The sequence below is a fragment of the Erinaceus europaeus genome, chromosome 10 (assembly GCF_950295315.1).
Source record: "Erinaceus europaeus chromosome 10, mEriEur2.1, whole genome shotgun sequence".
In the NCBI taxonomy this organism is placed as follows: domain Eukaryota; kingdom Metazoa; phylum Chordata; class Mammalia; order Eulipotyphla; family Erinaceidae; genus Erinaceus; species Erinaceus europaeus.
Window position 1 is genome coordinate 110,541,422 of NC_080171.1, and position 18,031 is coordinate 110,559,452.

The 18,031-nt window shown below is 44.5% G+C and overlaps 1 protein-coding gene across 2 annotated transcripts in view; it reads left to right on the forward strand.

Annotated features, from left to right (window-relative positions):
• ROR2 (receptor tyrosine kinase like orphan receptor 2) overlaps positions 1 to 18,031 on the forward strand; it is a 231,687-nt gene that overhangs the window by 174,455 nt on the left and 39,201 nt on the right. For both annotated transcript variants that reach the window (XR_009552137.1, XM_060200508.1), the window contains exon 2: positions 5,216 to 5,293. Coding sequence is in view for 1 of the 2 variants with exons in the window: in XM_060200508.1 (XP_060056491.1) it covers positions 5,216 to 5,293 (78 nt within the window). In the remaining variant the exon portion in view is untranslated. The remainder of the gene's footprint in view (positions 1 to 5,215; positions 5,294 to 18,031) is intronic.

The window sequence follows — 18,031 nt, forward strand, 5'->3', positions numbered from 1 at the left end:
TAAATCCAATGAATCTATGTCCTATTGGATTCACAAAGGCAGCTTCAGTTTTTACACAGAAACTTACCCACACCAGGTGGACAGCAGTTAAAGCACCACAAATGTGACCTAGCTGATGAAAATGGCAGCCGTAGCTGTCCCTTTTAGCATTTTACCCAAGTGAGAATGTGGCATTTGTTCTAAGTAGTATCTTGGTTTTCCAAAAGAAAACAAGTCCCACACAGTTAAAGCAGAACTTTTCCTCTCTTTTTCTCTTTTCTGTCTGTTCTCTCGGATAACAAGCACACAACCTCCCCTTCAGAGGACTTGCTAGCCACTAGGGGAATGGTACCACCACGAGGTAACCCTAGGTGGGCCTGAAGATGGCCTCAGAGGAGAGGTTACTGGGAGCAGATCAGATGTGTCACCGATCAGATCTATCTGGCAGTGATTGTCAAGCAGGGCAGGGAGTTAAGCAGTGTCCAGAGGTGGTTTACAAAACAGTGTGCTAGTCAGAGAGAAAGCAGTGAGCCAAGTTCTTCTTTTTTTTCTTAATATTTACTTATTCTCTTTTGTTGCCCTTGTTGTTTTATTATTGTAGTTATTGTTGTTGATGATGTCGTCATTGTTGGATAGGACAGAGAGAAATGGAGAGAGGAGGGGAAGACAGAGAGGGAGAGAGACAAAGATAGACACCTGCAGACCTGCTTCACCGCTGTGAAGCGACTCCCCTGCTGGTGGGGAGCCAGGGAGCCAAGTTGTTGATTTCACTTTCACTATGGTCATCCCTCGATTCATTTTGATGAAATTCTTTTTTTTTTTTTTTTTTAAAGAAACAACCTGTTCTTCCCCCAATTTATTTATTTGTTTATTATTGGATAGAGACAGAAATTGAAATGGTAGGGGGATCTAGGAAGGGAGACACCTACAACCCTACCTCACCACTCGTGAAGCTTTCCCCCTGCAGGTGGGAACCAGGGGCTAGAACCCAGGTCCTTGTACATTGTAATGTGTGCGCTTAATGGCATGCACCATCGCTTGGCCCCGAGATTCTTCCTGTGCGTGTCTTAAATATGCACACAGGCCTGAACTGGAGGTCCCTGGTATCAGCCTAATAAGCCAGTTGTAATTTTGCCCATTTTCCCAAGTATGTAAACATACTCCTTTGCTAAAAACAAACAAACAAACAAAACATCAAAAGTTTCCTAGAGTAGCTTAGGGCTGATAGGAACAACAACAAAAAGAACTCCCAGCAATTCTACTGACCATCACAAACATTCAGGGAACATTTGAGCATTTCCGGTGTTACTTCTCCTTTGCAGTGTGTATGGAGGTGACCTCTGCTTGTCAGTCAGTGGGAGCATCTAGATTGCCCCAGTTCTCCCACAAGCTGTGTGCTCCTCCACCTTCTGACACAGATGCTTGCAAGAGAATGCTCTCTTGGAACACCTGGGAAGCTTTTCCATAGTTGAATTGGCCTTAATAGTGCTTATTTTTCTTTAGGGTATATGTTTATTTGACTGTTTCACACCATTTGTCAACTCCTAAGCAGTTAATAATTTTTACGCTTCTTTCAGATGTCTATATACAGTACAAGTGTGTTTTATTTCCTGTGGTCTCTCTACATTTAAACAGTGCTGAGTGATGCTATGTGTAACATGCCAATTTAAAATTTAAACCCAAACTGAAGTCATATTCTTCAACACAAAAGCACTGACTGCCTCCACTAGACAATGCCTTCTATGTTATGAAACCCAAGATTCTCTCTAGTTTTGATATTGTTCTTGTTTTATTGGTGCTAAAGATCAAATCTGGGGGCTGAGTGGTGGCACATCTGGTTGAGTGCACACGATACAATGCACAAGGACCCAGGTTCGGGCCCCGAGTCTGTACCTACAGGGAGAAACCTTTGAGAGTGGTGAAGCAGTGTTGCAGATGTTTCTCTGCCTCTCCCTCTCTATTACCCCCTACCTTCTCGATTTCTGGCTGTCTCTATCTAATTAATAAAGATAATACAGAAAATTAAAAAAAAAACCAGAAAGATCACATCTGAAGTCTCATACAGGCTCCTCTTATCTTGGAATCAGCTCCTTGACATAATTTTTAATTTAAAAAAACTTTGTTTTTAATGAGAGAAAGCACATAAACAGCTGCTCTAGTTCTAATGATCTTGTCTGTGTTGCCCTCACATTGTTCAAGACATCAAATCTAGGGCCACAAGCCTGCGAGGAAGATGCTGTCCTGCTGAGCCAACTCTGTGTCTCTTGGTCTTAATTTTGGGACCATGACTCCCACCTCCACCCGGTGCCTCCCCAACCCCAAGGGGAAGAGTTGCAGCATTTCAGTCCTCAAGTCCCTTATATCCAGAGAGGAAAATTAAAATATAACTTGGGGAGAATGATAACGGTTGTCATGGAAGTAATGAGTCACTTGAGAGGGACTAGTTTTGGAAAATAAACGTGTAGCTTCTGAATGAATGATCAGGAACATTTTTTGGAAAGTTGGTATCTGATGGGTAGGTAAATATTGACTAAAAGTGATAGGAAGAAGGAGTCTCCTCTCACTAGCAATAAATAGCCTTGACTCAAAGTCAAGTCTGCCAGGTTGGCCATTTGGGAGCTAGGGGCTGAGTTCTCTAAGGGTGACCAGGGTGGTGTATCATCAGCATGGACATAGGTTTAGGAATCAGTATTCTGGAAAAGGTTTAGCTGAGATATGCAAGAATCCGTAAGTCAAAGCTGGCCAGTGTTTATTTAGTTCAACAATTTGAGGAATTTTGCATGCCTGGTTGCATCTGAGATTCCCTTATCTCCAGGGTGCATCCATGTTGTGACTGGTGTTTGAGATTTTCGTGTGTGTGTGTGTGTGTGTGTGTGTGTATACACGTGTACACACAATCTTTGATAACCATGACACTAGAAACTCAGATGTAGAAGCTATCTAGTCAGTCAGTCCTTATTTTGCCTGTCCTTCCCCCCTCTCTCCCTCCCTCCCTTTCTTCCTTAAAGATTTTTAAAATTTTTTTATTTATAAAATGGAACTATTGGAAAGACCATAGGATAAGAGGGGCACGTTTCCACACAATTCCCTCCACCAGAGCTCCATATCCAATCCCCTCCCCTGATAGCTTCCTATTCTTTATCCCTCTGGGAGTATGGACCCAGGGTCATTTATGGGGTGCAGAAGGTAGAAGGTCTGGCTTCTGTCATTGCTTCCCTGCTGAACATGGGCATTGGCAGGTCGATCCATACTCCCAGCTTGTCTCTCTCTTTCCCTAGTGGGGTGGGGCCTGGGGAGGTGGGGCTTTGGGACACATGGTGGGTTCATCTGCCCAGGAAGTCAGGTTGGCATCATGGTAGCATCTGGAACCTGGTGGCTGAAAAAGAGTTAAGATATAAAACCAAACAAATTTTAATCATGAACCTAAAGGCAAGAATATTAAAGATGAAGATTTGGGGTCTTCATTTTGGAAAAAGCTCATAGTTCTATTTTAGAAGGTTTTTTAATGTTTTATTTTTTTTCTTATATTAGAACAGATAAATTGAGAGGGAAGGTACAGGAAGAGACATCTGCAGCCCTGCTTCCCCACTCTTGAAGCCCCCCACACACACGCAGGTGGAGATTGGGGGCTTGAACCCGCTGCCTGGCCCTAACTTTGACATTTCTAACCCTTCATCCTCACAAATACTAGGACCTCATTCAAGGCCAAGTTCCAGGTGAAATCTGGAAATAAAAGCAAATAAGGAAAGCCTGGCTTGGGATACAGTCAAGGTCTACAGAGGACTCATGGGTGACATGCATACATACCTTCCCATCCTTACCCTCGGGACTGTGGCCTGTACTTGCTGTGTTCCCACTTGAGTGTTCAGTCCCAAGCAGAATCGATTTGTTTTTGCTCTTGATATTCATTGTGATTAAAGAGAACAACCCCTGCTCATATCTTGTCTCTGAGAGGTAGGATTGCTGTTATTGTAAAAGTGAGAAGCATCTGTCTTCCAGTTGTGGTAGACGTATTTTACTTTTAGCAGTTCAGTGGTTCTGGGGGCCAGGAGTAAGGGAGGGAAGTGAAAAAAAGCTTGGAAGAAATTTTCAAGGGGTTGGGGGGCAGGCGGTGGTGCGCCTGGTTGAGTGTACACTCAAGGACCTGGGTTCTAGCCCCTGCTCTCCACCCGCAGTGGGATGCTTCAGCAGCGGTAAAGCAGGTCTGCGCGTGTCTATTTTTCTTTTCTCTTTTTTTCTTTTAATTTATTGGGGGGATTAATGTTTTACATTTGACAGTAAATACAATAGTTTGTACATAACATTTCTCAGTTTTCCACGTAACAGTACAACCCCCACCAGGTCCTCTGGGGTGTCTATTTCTCTTTCTCTCCCTCCCCTCTGAAGTTCTCTCTGCCCTATCCAATAAATTGGAAAAAATGGCCATCAAAAGTGATAGATTTGTAGTGCTGGCACTGAGCCCCAGTGATAACCCTGGAGGCAAAATAACCAAACAAACAAATGGGGGGGGAATTCTTATTTTATTTTATTTTTGCCTCCAGGGTTATTGCTGGGGCTCAGTGCCTGCACCACGAATCCACTGCTCGTGGAGGCCAGTTTTCCCCCTTTTGTTGCCCTTGTTGTGGTTATTATTATTGCTGTTGATATCATTCGTTGTTGGATAGGACAAAGAGAAATGGAGAGAGGGGGAGAGAGAAATAAACACCTACAGACCTGCTTCACCGCCTGTGAAGCGACTCCCCTGCAGGTGGGGAGCCAGGGGCTCGAACCGGGATCCTTACTCTGGTCCTTGCGCTTTGCGCCACGTGCGCTTAACCCCCTGTGCTACCACCCGACCCCCAGAAAATTTCAAATATTCAGAAATACCAGGAGCCTTGTATCTGCAGGTCAACCTGGTGACTCTTACTGCAAAAGTAAGACTGTAAGCCAGAATTTCAGTTTCTGTCTCCCTCTCTGATGAACTTCCGGGCTTCTCCATTCACGTTTGCTTTCTTTTGTCTGTGATGTAAAACATCTTCATTTCATCATTCTTGGGGTAAACGAAGAAACGTTTTTCACTATTATGTCAAATTGGACACTGCAACAGCCTTCCAATAGTCACCATAACACCATATCCTTTTAGGTTTTGTATAAAGATGTACAATTTCGCTGGCGTACCGTTGTCTTTGCGTTAGAAGCAAATTAAGTGAGATCTCACAAAGTTTCACTGAATATTTATGTTGTGCTTTTTTCACAGGGGAAGTAGAGGTTCCCGATCCAAGTGACCCTTTGGGACAACTGGATGGACATGACACCCCTATTCCAACTCTGAAAGGTAAGCCCTTGCTCTTTGAAAGTATTTTCAGAGTACCATGTTGGGAAGTTTACTGTTGGCTTGATGATTATGCCCCAAAACTTCTTGGCTGGCCTGTTGGAATTGATGACGGAGTGCCTACAGCTGCGTGCTGCTCTGAAAGACCGGAAGTTAGAAGTCACAGGAAAAGGGTAAGCAGATAGTCACCAAAGGGAGGAAGGACCCTGGTATGGATCCTTCACAGCCCAGAGCAGAGCCTTGCTGCACTCCTGACCTGGCTGCTGGGTCTCTTGACAAGCAGCTGTCTTCTGGGGTTATTTACCAGCAGTGGGTGGACAGCCCAGATGGGTAGCCAGTCTTCTCCAAGGGTGACGGAGAGCTAGTTCATTATGTGGTGGCTGCAGACTTTCCCATAGGCCTCCTGTCAAGAATCTTCTCACAATCGAAGCAGTAGATATTCTCCTACACAGCCCATTTAAGTTTGGAAAAGAGATCATCTTTGACATTTAGGCTCTGAAATATTTTTCTTTTTTTATAAAATATTTTTATTATCTTTTCTTTATTGAGTAGAGACAGCTAGAAGTTGAGAGGAAGGGGGAGAGAGAGAGAGGGAGAGAGACAGAGATACCTGCAACCCCGCTTTACTAGTTGTGAAGATTTCCCCCTGCAGGTAGGGACTGGGGCTCAAACCCTGGTCCTTGTGCACTGTAATGTGTGCACTCAACCAGGTGCATCACCGCCCAGCTCCCTGAAATATTTTTTCAAGTATACCACTAAGTCTAGACAGTCCATGAGTTTTTTGTTTGTTTGTTTCTGTTTTGGGGTGTGTGTGTGTGTGTGTGTGTGTGTGTGTAAAACCAAAACACTATTCAGCTCTGGTTTATGGTGGTCCTGGGAACTGAACCTAGAACATTGGAACTCAGTCATGAAAGTCTTTTTTTTTTGACATAACCATTATGCTGTATCCCCAACCTGCCCAGGTAGGTTTGCTGATCACCTGTCCATACCAGGCACAAGTGTTGTATCTTTCTAGAGGGGCTGACTGGATAGAGGAATCAGCATCGAAAAGGAAAACAATTATATGATTAAAAGAATAGAAGTGAGTAGCTTGAAGGAAGACATGAATTTACGGTAAACTGAAGAAGAAAAAAAAAAGTGACTCTTGTTTGGGAATAAGTGTGTGAAGAACATATACTTTCCAAGAGAAGACAGGGGAAGACATGTGCCCACTGGGGCCAAGGATATGCTTCAGACAAAGGCCTTATTACCTAAGGTTAAAAAGAGGGCTTAGTGCTTTGGGGACAACTAAGAGAATTTGGACTGGGGTAACTAAGGTCCAAGAAGTCAGTATATCAAAATCTGCACAATGTCTTGATAACTCTAGTTTCATTTCAGTTACTCAGTAGCCATGTGTAGCTTGGAATCTGGAACATCCCACCATCACAGAAAGAAAAGGCCCCTAGGCAGCCCTAGGTAGAGTATCCACTGCTTCTCAGATGGCAGAAGGTTTTCTTTCACTGCTAAGAACCATTTACTGCTGTGAGGGAGCTCTTAAAAGGTCATGGTGTAATCCGAGTCACTCCCTAACATTCAGTGCGGAGGGAGATGACCCAGGTAAAGAGAAGCAGACACGCTACACGGTCTCTTGCAGTTATGCCACAGACTCCTGGGGAAGCTGTAGTGCAGTGCTGTGTTGAGACACTCCAGGCCTGCTCACAGCTTGAGAATACGGTCACTGGACTAAAGGTCTGCAGGGAGAGGAGATGGAACAGGAGCAATGCCATGAAGAAGACTACTCTGTAAATGGGGTATGTGGGGATGGCCCCTGGGAGGCAGACGGTGTAGCTGGCTTCATCCATTTAGATGGAACACAGATTTGGTAAGCTGTGTTAGGAAGTGATCACACACTGAACATGCATTTTAAATTTAATTTAATTTTATTTTATTGCCTCCAGGGTTATTGCTGCGGCTCGATGCCTACACTATGAATCCACTGCTCCTGGAGGCTATTTTTTTCCCCTTTTGTTGCCCTTGTTGTTTATTGCTGGGGAGGCACCAGGTGTCGGGCTGTGTCGCGGAGAAGAGAGAGAGGAGATCTGGAATGAAGAGGGAGCACAAATCTTTATTCTCACGGGCACCTCAGAGTTGGGTGAGAGCGCAGTGGTTCTGGCTACGAGGAGGTAGCAAAAATGGCCGCCTCCCGGACCACCCTCCCTTACATCTAATCACCAATTGAAAAGTGGGTAAGAGAGAAGAAGGGCGGAAGAAGAAGGGCTTTATAGGGCAACAACCAGGAGTGACGTGTCGGGACAGGATTGGTTGAAAAAGGCACTATGAGAATATTGTGGGAAGTGGCAAAGCCTGAGGGGACAGCTTGGCAGATGTGACTGCATCTGCATAATTCCCCAGCAGTTTATCATTGTTATTGTTATTATTATTGTTGTTATTACTGTTGTTGTTGGATAGGACAGAGAGAAATCAAGAGAGATGGAGAAGACAGAGAAGGGGAAAGGAAGATAGACACCTGCAGACCTGCCTCAACGCTTGTGAAGTGAGGCGCCCACCACCCCCACACACACACAGGTGGGAAGCCGAGGGCTCCAACCGGGATCCTTACGCTGGTCCTTGAGCTTCGCGCTATGTGCGCTTAACCTGCAGTGCTACCACCCGGCCCCCTGAACATATATTTTTATTCCCTTCCTGACACAGATTCTGAAGTCAGTTGCAACAAGTCAATTGCAGTGCCCTATGGGGTGGTGGTGGTCTGCCTTCCTTTTGTGGTATTTGAACAGTTTCTCAAGTCTGAAACAGGATAGATTCTTTTTGAAAAGATTTCATTAATTAATTATGGGGCATGGCCAGAGCGCTGCTTAGCCCTGGCTTATATTGGTGCTGAGACTGAACCTGTAGCATAGGACCTCAGACTTGCAAGTTGATGCTCCCACTGGCTGAGCTTCTCTGAAGGCTCCTGAAATAGGATAGTTGCCCATGTTCTCTTTGCATAGTTGGGGGTTCGTCTCTTGAGGTGAACGTTTGTCAGTGTCACTTCACATGTGGTTGTGCTAAAAACCATGTGTGTCTCTTTGCATGTGGTACCCAAATAACCTCCAGTCAGAGCTTGGTTCTCCAGGGCACAGAAACGCTGAGTGTGGAGATGTGTGGTAAATTGTGTGTGGGTGTGCATGTGCATGTGTGGGCTTGTGTGTCTGTATTCACATGTATATGTGTGGTACGCATGCATGCGTGTGCCTTTGTATGTCTGTCTGTCCACCTGAGTGTCTGTACCTTGTCTCCTTGTTTGTGTGTGTGCTTGCACACTTACACAGAGGAGGTACAGAAGGAGGCAGAGAGCCCTCCCTAGTCATTCTATCATCATGAGCACCATGGCCTAAGCTTGACTTGACTCAGATCAGATGGTAACCCCCCACAAACACACACATGCACACACATGCCCACCCTACACTCTCACCAGAGCCAGAGCTATGAGTGTGACAGCACTCCAAGCCCAGGTCACCCCTAGCCAAGGGAGGGATAAGTGGGCTTAGGGTATGGCAGTCACCCAGGAAGTAGGGACTATATTTGCTGTCATCACATTGTGAGAGACCCTGTTAGTTGGCTGGTGTGGAGCTCGCAGCAGACCCTGGGGGTGCATGCTAGTAAGTTGTTCCACAGACCCTTACTGGAAGGAAGGCCCAGGCTTTAGTCTCTCACTTGAACTCCAGTTTCCAGGCTTGTATTGCAATTTCACTCCTTTCTGACTTCTGAGTCTTGTATAACGCAGTGGGAGAAATACCCTCCTTTTCACCTCAACCCTGTTTTCACCTCTTCATATTGACTTGAAGGAGAAATGGCCAAACAACTTTGGCTCATTATATGACCACACTTATTTGCAATCTGATATAACAATAGTGTCATTGGCTGAACTCTTTTTTTTTTAATTTATTTTTTATTTAAGAAAGGATATATTAACAAAACTGTAGGATAGGAGGGGTACAACTCCACACAATTCCCACCACCCAATCTCCATATCCCATCCCCTCCCCTGATAGCTTTCCCATTCTCTATCCCTCTGGGATCATGGACCCAAGGTAATTGTGGGTTGCAGAAGGTGGGAGGTCTGGCTTCTGTAATTGCTTCCCCGCTGAACATGGGAGTCAACTGGTCGGTCCATATTCCCAGTCTGCCTCTCTCTTTCCCTAGTAGGGTGGGTCTCTGGGGAAGCAGAGCTCCAGGACACATTGGTGGGGTCTTCAGTCCAGGGAAGACTGGCCGGCATCCTGATGGCACCTGGAACCTGGTAGCTGAAAAGAGAGTTAACATACAAAGCCAAACAGATTGTTGAGCAATCGGCTGAACTCTTTTCTTGAATTCAGTTTCCACTTATCACTCCCACACATCCCAGCTCTGCCTTGGTCGAAGCAAAATGGAATCTGAGCATTATCTATAAGCTGTGAAAGCTATGTGTGCCCAGCTACTCAGTGCCAGTATCGAGCACCTAATTTGGTGGCTGATAGAGTGAGTGCATGAGCACACAGAGCAAACAGGCAAGCAAACCTACGTAGAAGACAGCATGGATAAAGGAAACTGTGATTAGCAGCTGAAAACTTGGCCTGGAATGTTTTTCTGCCAAAGTCCTATTATTATGAGGACTGAAACACACAGGTTTCTCAGAAGCAGTGACTTAATGGGGATTTTGTCCTTCTTGTTACACTAGACACGCTTTATTATCATCATCCTCATTACTGCAAAAGCTTACCATTTGCCCTAGGAGCCCTTTGTTTTTAATGCTTATGTGACACATCTCATGATTTGTAAAATCAGTCCAGACTTTTGTGGGAAATGATCATTTCTGAGTCCCAGGAAGAGTGGTGCTGGTCTTATCAATCCTGTGGTTCCCCAAAATGAACCAGTATCCTTACATGGAAAATGAGTCACCCCTTATCCATGCTGAGGCCAGAAGGGGGGGATTGCTACCTCCCCCCTGTGCAGGTCATGTTGCAATTGTAGGTGGTTCTTTGAGGGAACTGCAAATACCAGGGAAGGAATCTGTGCCTTAACTCTGTTCTCTGCTATTTGTGACATGCCATGTGTGATATTGAACTCACATTTCCTCGAACAGAAGACAAAGCAATCGGCAGAATTCATTGTGTTGACGTGACCTGTTTACCAAGCGCTAGATTCCGGACACATGGATTTATTAGTATAGGTACTGGGCGTGTCTCTGATTTATTTAGGAAGTCCTGTACATGTGTGTATGTAAGAGAAAGAGAGTGAGACTGTTTCCTGGAGTTTGCTGTAGAGTGAGAGGTCCCAGGATGATGGGCTAAAACTGAAATCAGCACACTAACTGCAGATGCAGCATAAAGTATAACACTGGGCTCTGCATCTCCCACTGATTTTGCCCTAAGGTGGTTGTAACAACCTGGGCTCACCTGGGCAGGAGTTCTGGCACCTGTTCTGTCTTCCTTTGGCAGAATATGTGGTTTCTTTTTTTTTTTAATTTCTTTATTGGGGGATTAATGTTTTATAGTTTACAGTAAATACAATAGTTTGTACTAAATGCATAACATTTCTTAGTTTTCCACATAACAATACAAACCCCACTAGGTTCTTTGTCATCCTTTTCCAGGACCTGTATTCTCACCCCCCCCCCACCCCCACTCACCCCAGAGTCTTACTTTGGTGTAATACACCAACTCCAGTTCAGGTTCTACTTGTGTTTTCTCTTCTGATCTTGTTTTTCAACTTCTGCCTATGAGTGAGATCATCCCATATTCATCCTTCTTTTTCTGACTTATTTCACATAATACAGTTTCTTCAAGCTCTATCCACCTGAAGGTGTGTGTGTGTGTGTGTGTGTGTGTGTGTGTGTGTGTGTGTGTGTGTGTGTGTGTGGTGGGAACAACTTCAAGAGAAATGAAGCAGTGCTACAGATGTTTCCCTCTCCCTCCCCCTCCCCCTCCCCCTCCCCCTCTCCCTCTCCCTCTCCCTCCCCCTCTCCCTCTCCCTCTCCCCTCAGTTTCTCTCTGTCCTATCCAATAAAATAAATGTGTGGAGGGGATGGCCACTAGGAATGGTGAATTTGGTGTGGAGGCACCAAGCCCCAGCAATAATCCTGGTGGCAGTTAAAAAAATTTTTTTTTCAGGGCAGGAATAGATAGCATAATGGTTATGAAAAGAGACTCTCATGCCTGAGGCTCTGAAGCCCCAGGTTCAATCCCCTGCACCACCCTAAGCCAGAGCTGATCAGTACTCTGGTAAAAAAGCAAAAACAAAAATAAAACAAAACAAACAAAAACAGAAGGAGGCCATCCCCCAATTTAAATTGATCCAGGAGGTGGCTCTCTCTCTCTCCCTCTCTCTTTCCCTCCCTCCTCCTATCCCTCTCATTAATAAATAAAATATTTTTTAAAAAAATTAAAGATTTTTTCGTGAGTATTTACAGTTCAGCATTCCCCTTTTCCAGATGCACTCTTATGCACTTATCTGTATCTGTTGCTCCAGGCCTTAGAGTGCTCACACCTTTTTTCTCATTCCCTGCACCTCCCCAAATCCTCAGCCCCCACCTGACAAGGAGACTGTTCAGTGAGCAGTTTGAGGAGGAGTGGTCTCCTGTTACTGCCCCTGACAGATTTATTGATCATAAATATCTACCCTCCCCCCTGCCCAGGAAGAGAGGATTTGTGCACCCCCACTGCAGCTCTCAGATGCTCCTCCTCACCTGCCCTTCCTGCAAGCTGTTTTATTTCCCACCTATCAGAGCCCTGTGATCTCATGACCTCTAGTCCTAAGGCTTTCTTTATCTCCTTCCCAGACCAGGCAGATGGCCTGGCAAACAAACTCATCTTCAAACACCTCGGTGATTTGACCAGGTTGATGGTATGTGGATGGTGGGTGGGACCATGAAATCATTAAATCATTTGTTCTGGGAGGCAGGCATGGTTCCTTAGTAACCAGGTCTCTTGCTCCTTCTGCGTTTGGTGTATTTTCTTTCTGGAACCCAGTTCTACTGTTTGTAGGGTTTAAAAGCAAGCAGAGCATTGGCCTAGGCATAAAGTTGGGAGCTGAGACACATTGATAACACTTGCTGAGTTTGTTGTGAGCAAGGGGATTATCTAGGATAATTATACAAAGAGACCTATGTTGGTTGGGTCCAGGGCAGGCAGATTCCATGTGACCATGTGACCGTGTATAGTTGTTCTTAGCCTGTTCTGTCGTGCCTAGGTAGGTTTAGGCAGCTCTGTAGGAAGATTTTGAACTACAGGGGAGCTTAGTGAATGCTTAGTATAAACCTCTACTTTGTTTATAAGGGGGGTTGAAGTCCAGAGAGGTTGAATGGGGCTGTAAATTAAACCCAAGGGAGAAGGCGGTGTTGTAACTCATTGGCACAGAGCTACTTTCAAGGCCTCATTTTGGTCCTTAGAGAATTAACCATATTAAAAACGATGGACCAAACTAACTTGGCAGCCCTCCCACTTAAATGACTCACAAGGGCTCAGCAGAATATTAGTTAAAGATGTGACTGATTAGAAGAACTTGGAGGAGAGACTGAGAAATATCCAGGCATTGGGAATAGGAAGAAACAGAATTATGACAGCCAGGACTGTTGGGCCAGGAACCTTCGAGGAAGTTCTGCTGTGTCCCCAGCCTTGAAGAATGGTCAGTGTTCTTGAGTCTCCCCTTCCCCCCCCCAAAAAATTTTTTTTTAATTTGAGACAAGTTTACCAGATGCTATGCAGTTATGATATGGTGTCACACCGTCTATGGAAGGTGACCATGGAGTACTGTGAACCTATCCCTGGATCTCAGAGGAGAGAGACCAGTTGAAAGAAATAGACACCTCAGCAAGCAAAAGCGAAAGCAGACCCCGATCCTCCAATGTTTTGATGCTGGAATTGCTCCCCCAGAACACAAAGGGTGCCCTAGACAGATTGCCCAAGAATAGGAAAATGCTGACCGAGATTACATTAAATTAATAAACACTTCAGAGCAACTGCTTTAACTTAAAATCTGGACGTGTTATTTTTCTTCAGCCACTAGGCTCAGTTGCATCAAGAACTGACTTTTTCAATATCAATCCAGAAAGAAAGCCATGGGTCCAATGGACTGACATGCTGCAGATGTGCTAAGAGACCCAAGAGCGACCACTCTGGGAAATGGGGCAGTTTTTAGTCATCAGTCCAGAGAGGAGGAAAGAACTTACTTAGATTCTGGCTCTTTAGAAGTAGACTTCCCCTTGAGAAGTAACCTTGCATTCACACCCTAGAAAACTAGTTTACTTTTCCAGAAAGTCATGGGGGAAGTCTCCAGCCTCAAAGATATGACAGCAAGTTAGCATTGTCCGTTGCAGGTACCCAGTCTTCAAGGACTTCCTCAGAAAGCCAGCCCTACAATGGGAAATCACACTGTCTAACTGAGAGAGGTCAGGCCTAGTGGTGAGTTAGTAAACAACATTAAGACAGAGAGACAAAGATAAGGGAGAAAAATGGAAACTGTGCGAAAGAAAAAGTAGCATTGGGCTTTTTCTTTCTTTCTTTCTTTCTTTTTTTTAATATTCTATAATCTTCATTTATTGGATTGAGACAGCCAGGAATCAAGAGGGTAGGGGGAAGTAGAGAAGGAGAGAGAAAGAGAGACACCTGCAGACCTACTTCACTGCTCGCAAAGCTTTCCCCCTACAGATGGGGAACCAGGGCCTTGAGCCTGGGTCCTTGTGCATTGTGACGCGTGTGCTCAACCAGGTGCACCACCACCCGGCCCCTAGCAATGGATTTTTAAAAGGAACTGAAGACCTCTTAGAAATGAAGCATCCGACCCACAATGACCCTGGATCCATACTCCCAGAGAGATAGAGAATGGGAAGGCTATCAGGGGAAGGGGTGGGATGTGGAGATCGGGTTATGGGAATTGTGCGGAATTGTACCCCTCTTATTCTATGGTTTTGTTAATGTCTCCTTTCTTCAATAAATAAAAAAATATATCACATTATAAATGAAACCAAAAAAAAAAAAGAAATGAAACATCCGAATGTAAAACATTAATTCCCTAATAAAGAAATTAAAAAAAAATGAAACGACCATGAAATGTTGATGGTTAGAATAAAGCTTAGAAAAGAAAACAAACAAACAACAACAACAAAGCACAGCCACAATGTAAAAGATAGGTAAACCACACTGAGCAGTCTTATGAAAAAGTTCAGTGTGTGTGTTTTTCCAAGGGAAAAATAAATGAGCCATTGATAGAGAATTTAATATAATTGAGGGAAGGTGTGTGTTTCCAGATGTGGGCAATGACACAGGCCTTAGGAGACCAAAACAAAAATAATTCTCAGTTTACTTGAGGATGACAAAGATGAAGGGTAAGTGAAAAAAAAAAAACTCTTAAGAGGCTAAAGTTCAGCATGGCTGCAAAGGAATTTAGGGCCAGCGAGATAGCTCCACAAGATAGTGCACCCACTTTATTTTCCTTTCTCCTCCCCGCACCCCCCTTTTTTTATGTGTGCAGCCCAAGTTGTAGCCAAACCCCTATTGCATTGGAAGACAGTTTGGTGCTGTGGATATCTTTCCCATTGTCTCTTTGTCTCTGTCTCTCTCTTTCTGAAAAAGTTGACCCAAAATGGAAAAACTCTGGCAATGATAAAAAAAAAAAAGAAGTTAATATTCATCAAAACAAGTAAGAGGAAATTTAAATAAAATCAAATTTGAAACATAAGAATTTGTGATGTTATATTACCCAGCTATGACTGACAGTCTCATCAGCTCTCAGGAGCATTTAAGTGAGACTGAGCCAGGGCATGGACCAGGACACAGGGGTCACCCACAAAAGATGACCCCTAACCTTCCCTGACCTGATATGGTCCCCCTTTTACATGTGGAACCATTTGCCGTATAGATGCTAGTCATTTAGGAGACTTCTTCTAGGTGTGTTGTTTCTTTTCAACATTGCTTCTCAACACGGTTTCTGCTCTCATTCCGGGCCCGGTTTGACTCATTGAAACGACAGTGTTTTTTTTTTCCCTCAGCCTTTTGGAGCAGAGTTTCTTGGACCACAGAACACAGTGTGAGTATAAAGGAGGCTTTTATTTATTTATTATTGAGTAAGAAACTAAAGCATTGCTTTATTTTTATTTTTATATTTTTGCCTCCAGGGTTATTGCTGGGGCTCAGTGCCTGCACCATGAATCCACCGCTCCTGGAGGCCATTTTTTCCTCTCTTTTGTTGCCCTTGTTGTTGTAGCCTTGTTGTGGTTATTATTGTTGTTGATGATATCGTTCATTGTTGGACAGGACAGAGAGAAATGGAGAGAGGAGGGGAAGACAGAGAGGGGGAGAGAAAGACAGACACACCTGCAGACCTGCTTCACCACCTGTGAAGCGACTTACTTGCAGGTGGGGAGCCAGGGGCTCGAACCGGGATCCTTACGCCGGTGGTCCTTGCACCTTGTGCCATGTGCGCTTAACCCACTGCGCTACCCACCCGACCCCCTAAAGCATTGCTTTTATGCTGATGTATTATATTCTACTTGTTTTGTTTTTATGCACAGGGTCTCATGCAGATGAGGCATGCATTCTTACTCCGGAACTATTTCCTCAGTCCTGCACTTACAGTTTGCCAAATGCCTTGGTTAGATTCCTGACTAGGACTTAACTTTAGGGTGCAGATGGGTCTTTTCCATAAAAAGAAGAGTTAGTACACACTTCACAGGTGGACTACATCATCAAAAATTTTCCTTTATTTTTCTGGAAGATGTGGCTTTACAGGTCAGTGGGCTTTGGAGAATGAAGGTGATTCAGATAAATTGGTTGCCTTGGGCTTGGAGAAAGACAGTGGAGAAACCTTACTGCAGATCATAGAGAGAGTGGTGACTGACACTTGGTCTTTCATCCAGGTACCAACCAGGCCTAGCCCTGCTTAGCTTAGCTTCTGAGATCAGACAAGATTGGGCATATTCAAGTTAGTACGGCCCTACGTAGATGGTGACTGACACTTGGGGAGGGTGTTTTGAAAGATTAACCTTCCCCTTTGCCTGACTCTACCTCCCATCCACACACACATACCTACCTGCTTTTACCCGGCTTGACCACCAGTTTCACCTTGTTCATCTCCCCCCCACACACACACACAGGATGCATTCTTTATTTTTAAAAATTCTTTTTTATTTTAATTTTTACTGTCTTTAAATATTTACTGTATTAGTGATTTACAAGACTATAAGATAATAGATAATCCCATACCTCTCTCATCACCAAAGTCCCACTCTAACAATAACCACCGTAGTTCTCCCAAGGCACATTCGTACCTGAAGATCTATTTATTTAGAGAGAGAGAGAAGCAGAGCATTACTCTGGAACACTTGGTGCTGGGGATCCAATTCAGGACTTAATGATCTCTGAAAGTCCAGTGTGTTTACTGGGCTACTATACACATACCATAACCATTTATCTGTTGGTCACATGGGTAGCTTCCATCTCTTGACTATTATAAATAATGCTATAGTAAATATATATATATGTATATATATATATGCACATATCATTTTAGATAAGATTTATGTTCTTCAGAGAGATATCTAGGGGTGCAAGTGCTGAATCAGTTGTTTCATTTAGGAACTTCCATACTGTTTACCGTAGGATATGAGCCAATTTACTTTTCCATGCATTCGTCCCAAAGTAGGACTAGTGCCCTAATTTTTCCCCCAGCTCCATCTGTGTTTCCCTATTCTGTTTCATACAGACATAGCCAAGCATGCTTTAGTAATTGAGTCAGCTTTAAGGTATTGGATTCTAGCAGGTGGACTTATTTCTTACCAGTAACCTTCAGAACAGTCAGTACTGGCCATAATCCATGATCATTCCTGTACCAGAAGTACACTTTTTCCTCCTCCACTGCTACAAATCCACTGCTCCTGGTGGCCATCTTTCTTTCTTTCTTTCTTTCTTTCTTTCTTTCTTTCTTTCTTTCTTTCTTTCTTTCTTTCTTTCTCTTTTTTTTCCCTCCAGGGTTATTGCTGGGCTCGGTGCCTGCACCATGAATCCACCGCTCCTGGAGGCCATTTTCCCCCCTTTTGTTGCCCTTGTTGTTGTAGCCTCGTTGTGGTTATTATTATTGCCATTGTTGATGTTGTTCGTTGTTGGCTAGGACAGAGAGAAATGGAGAGAGGAGGGGAAGACAGAGAGGGGGAGAGAAAGAGAGACACCTGCAGACCTGCTTCACCTCTTGTGAAGCGACCCCTCCACCCTGCAAATAGGGAGCCGGGGGCTCGAACCAGAATCCTTGCTTCCAGTCCTTATGCTCCTTACCATGTGCACTTAACCCTGTGTGCCACCATCCAGCCCCAGAACTAGAAATTGCCAGTGATCTCTTTCACACCCGGTGGTGACACTGCGTGGGAGATGACAATAATGAAGTAGTTGTGCACAGGCTATGCGCCCAGATCCTTCACTCTTTAGCTGTGTGACCTTGAGGAAGTAAGACAACCTGTGAGCGAGCTATCTCTCTCTGCAGCATGAAGGCCATGGCTTGATGGCTGGTTATAAGACATCGACAGTCAGTGTTAGCTACTATTATGAAGGCATATTTACATGGGAAGCATATCTTATTAGGAAGACAGGCTCCATCTCTGAGTTAAGCCTAGCTGTGACAGTATTTCCCCTGTGTGTGGCGGGGGGGGGGGGGGGGGGAGCAGTGTTCACCTCAAGCCCTTGTGCCCTGTGGGAGGCATAACTGGCAGGAGTCCCTCCTTCCCTCCCTCCCTACTTC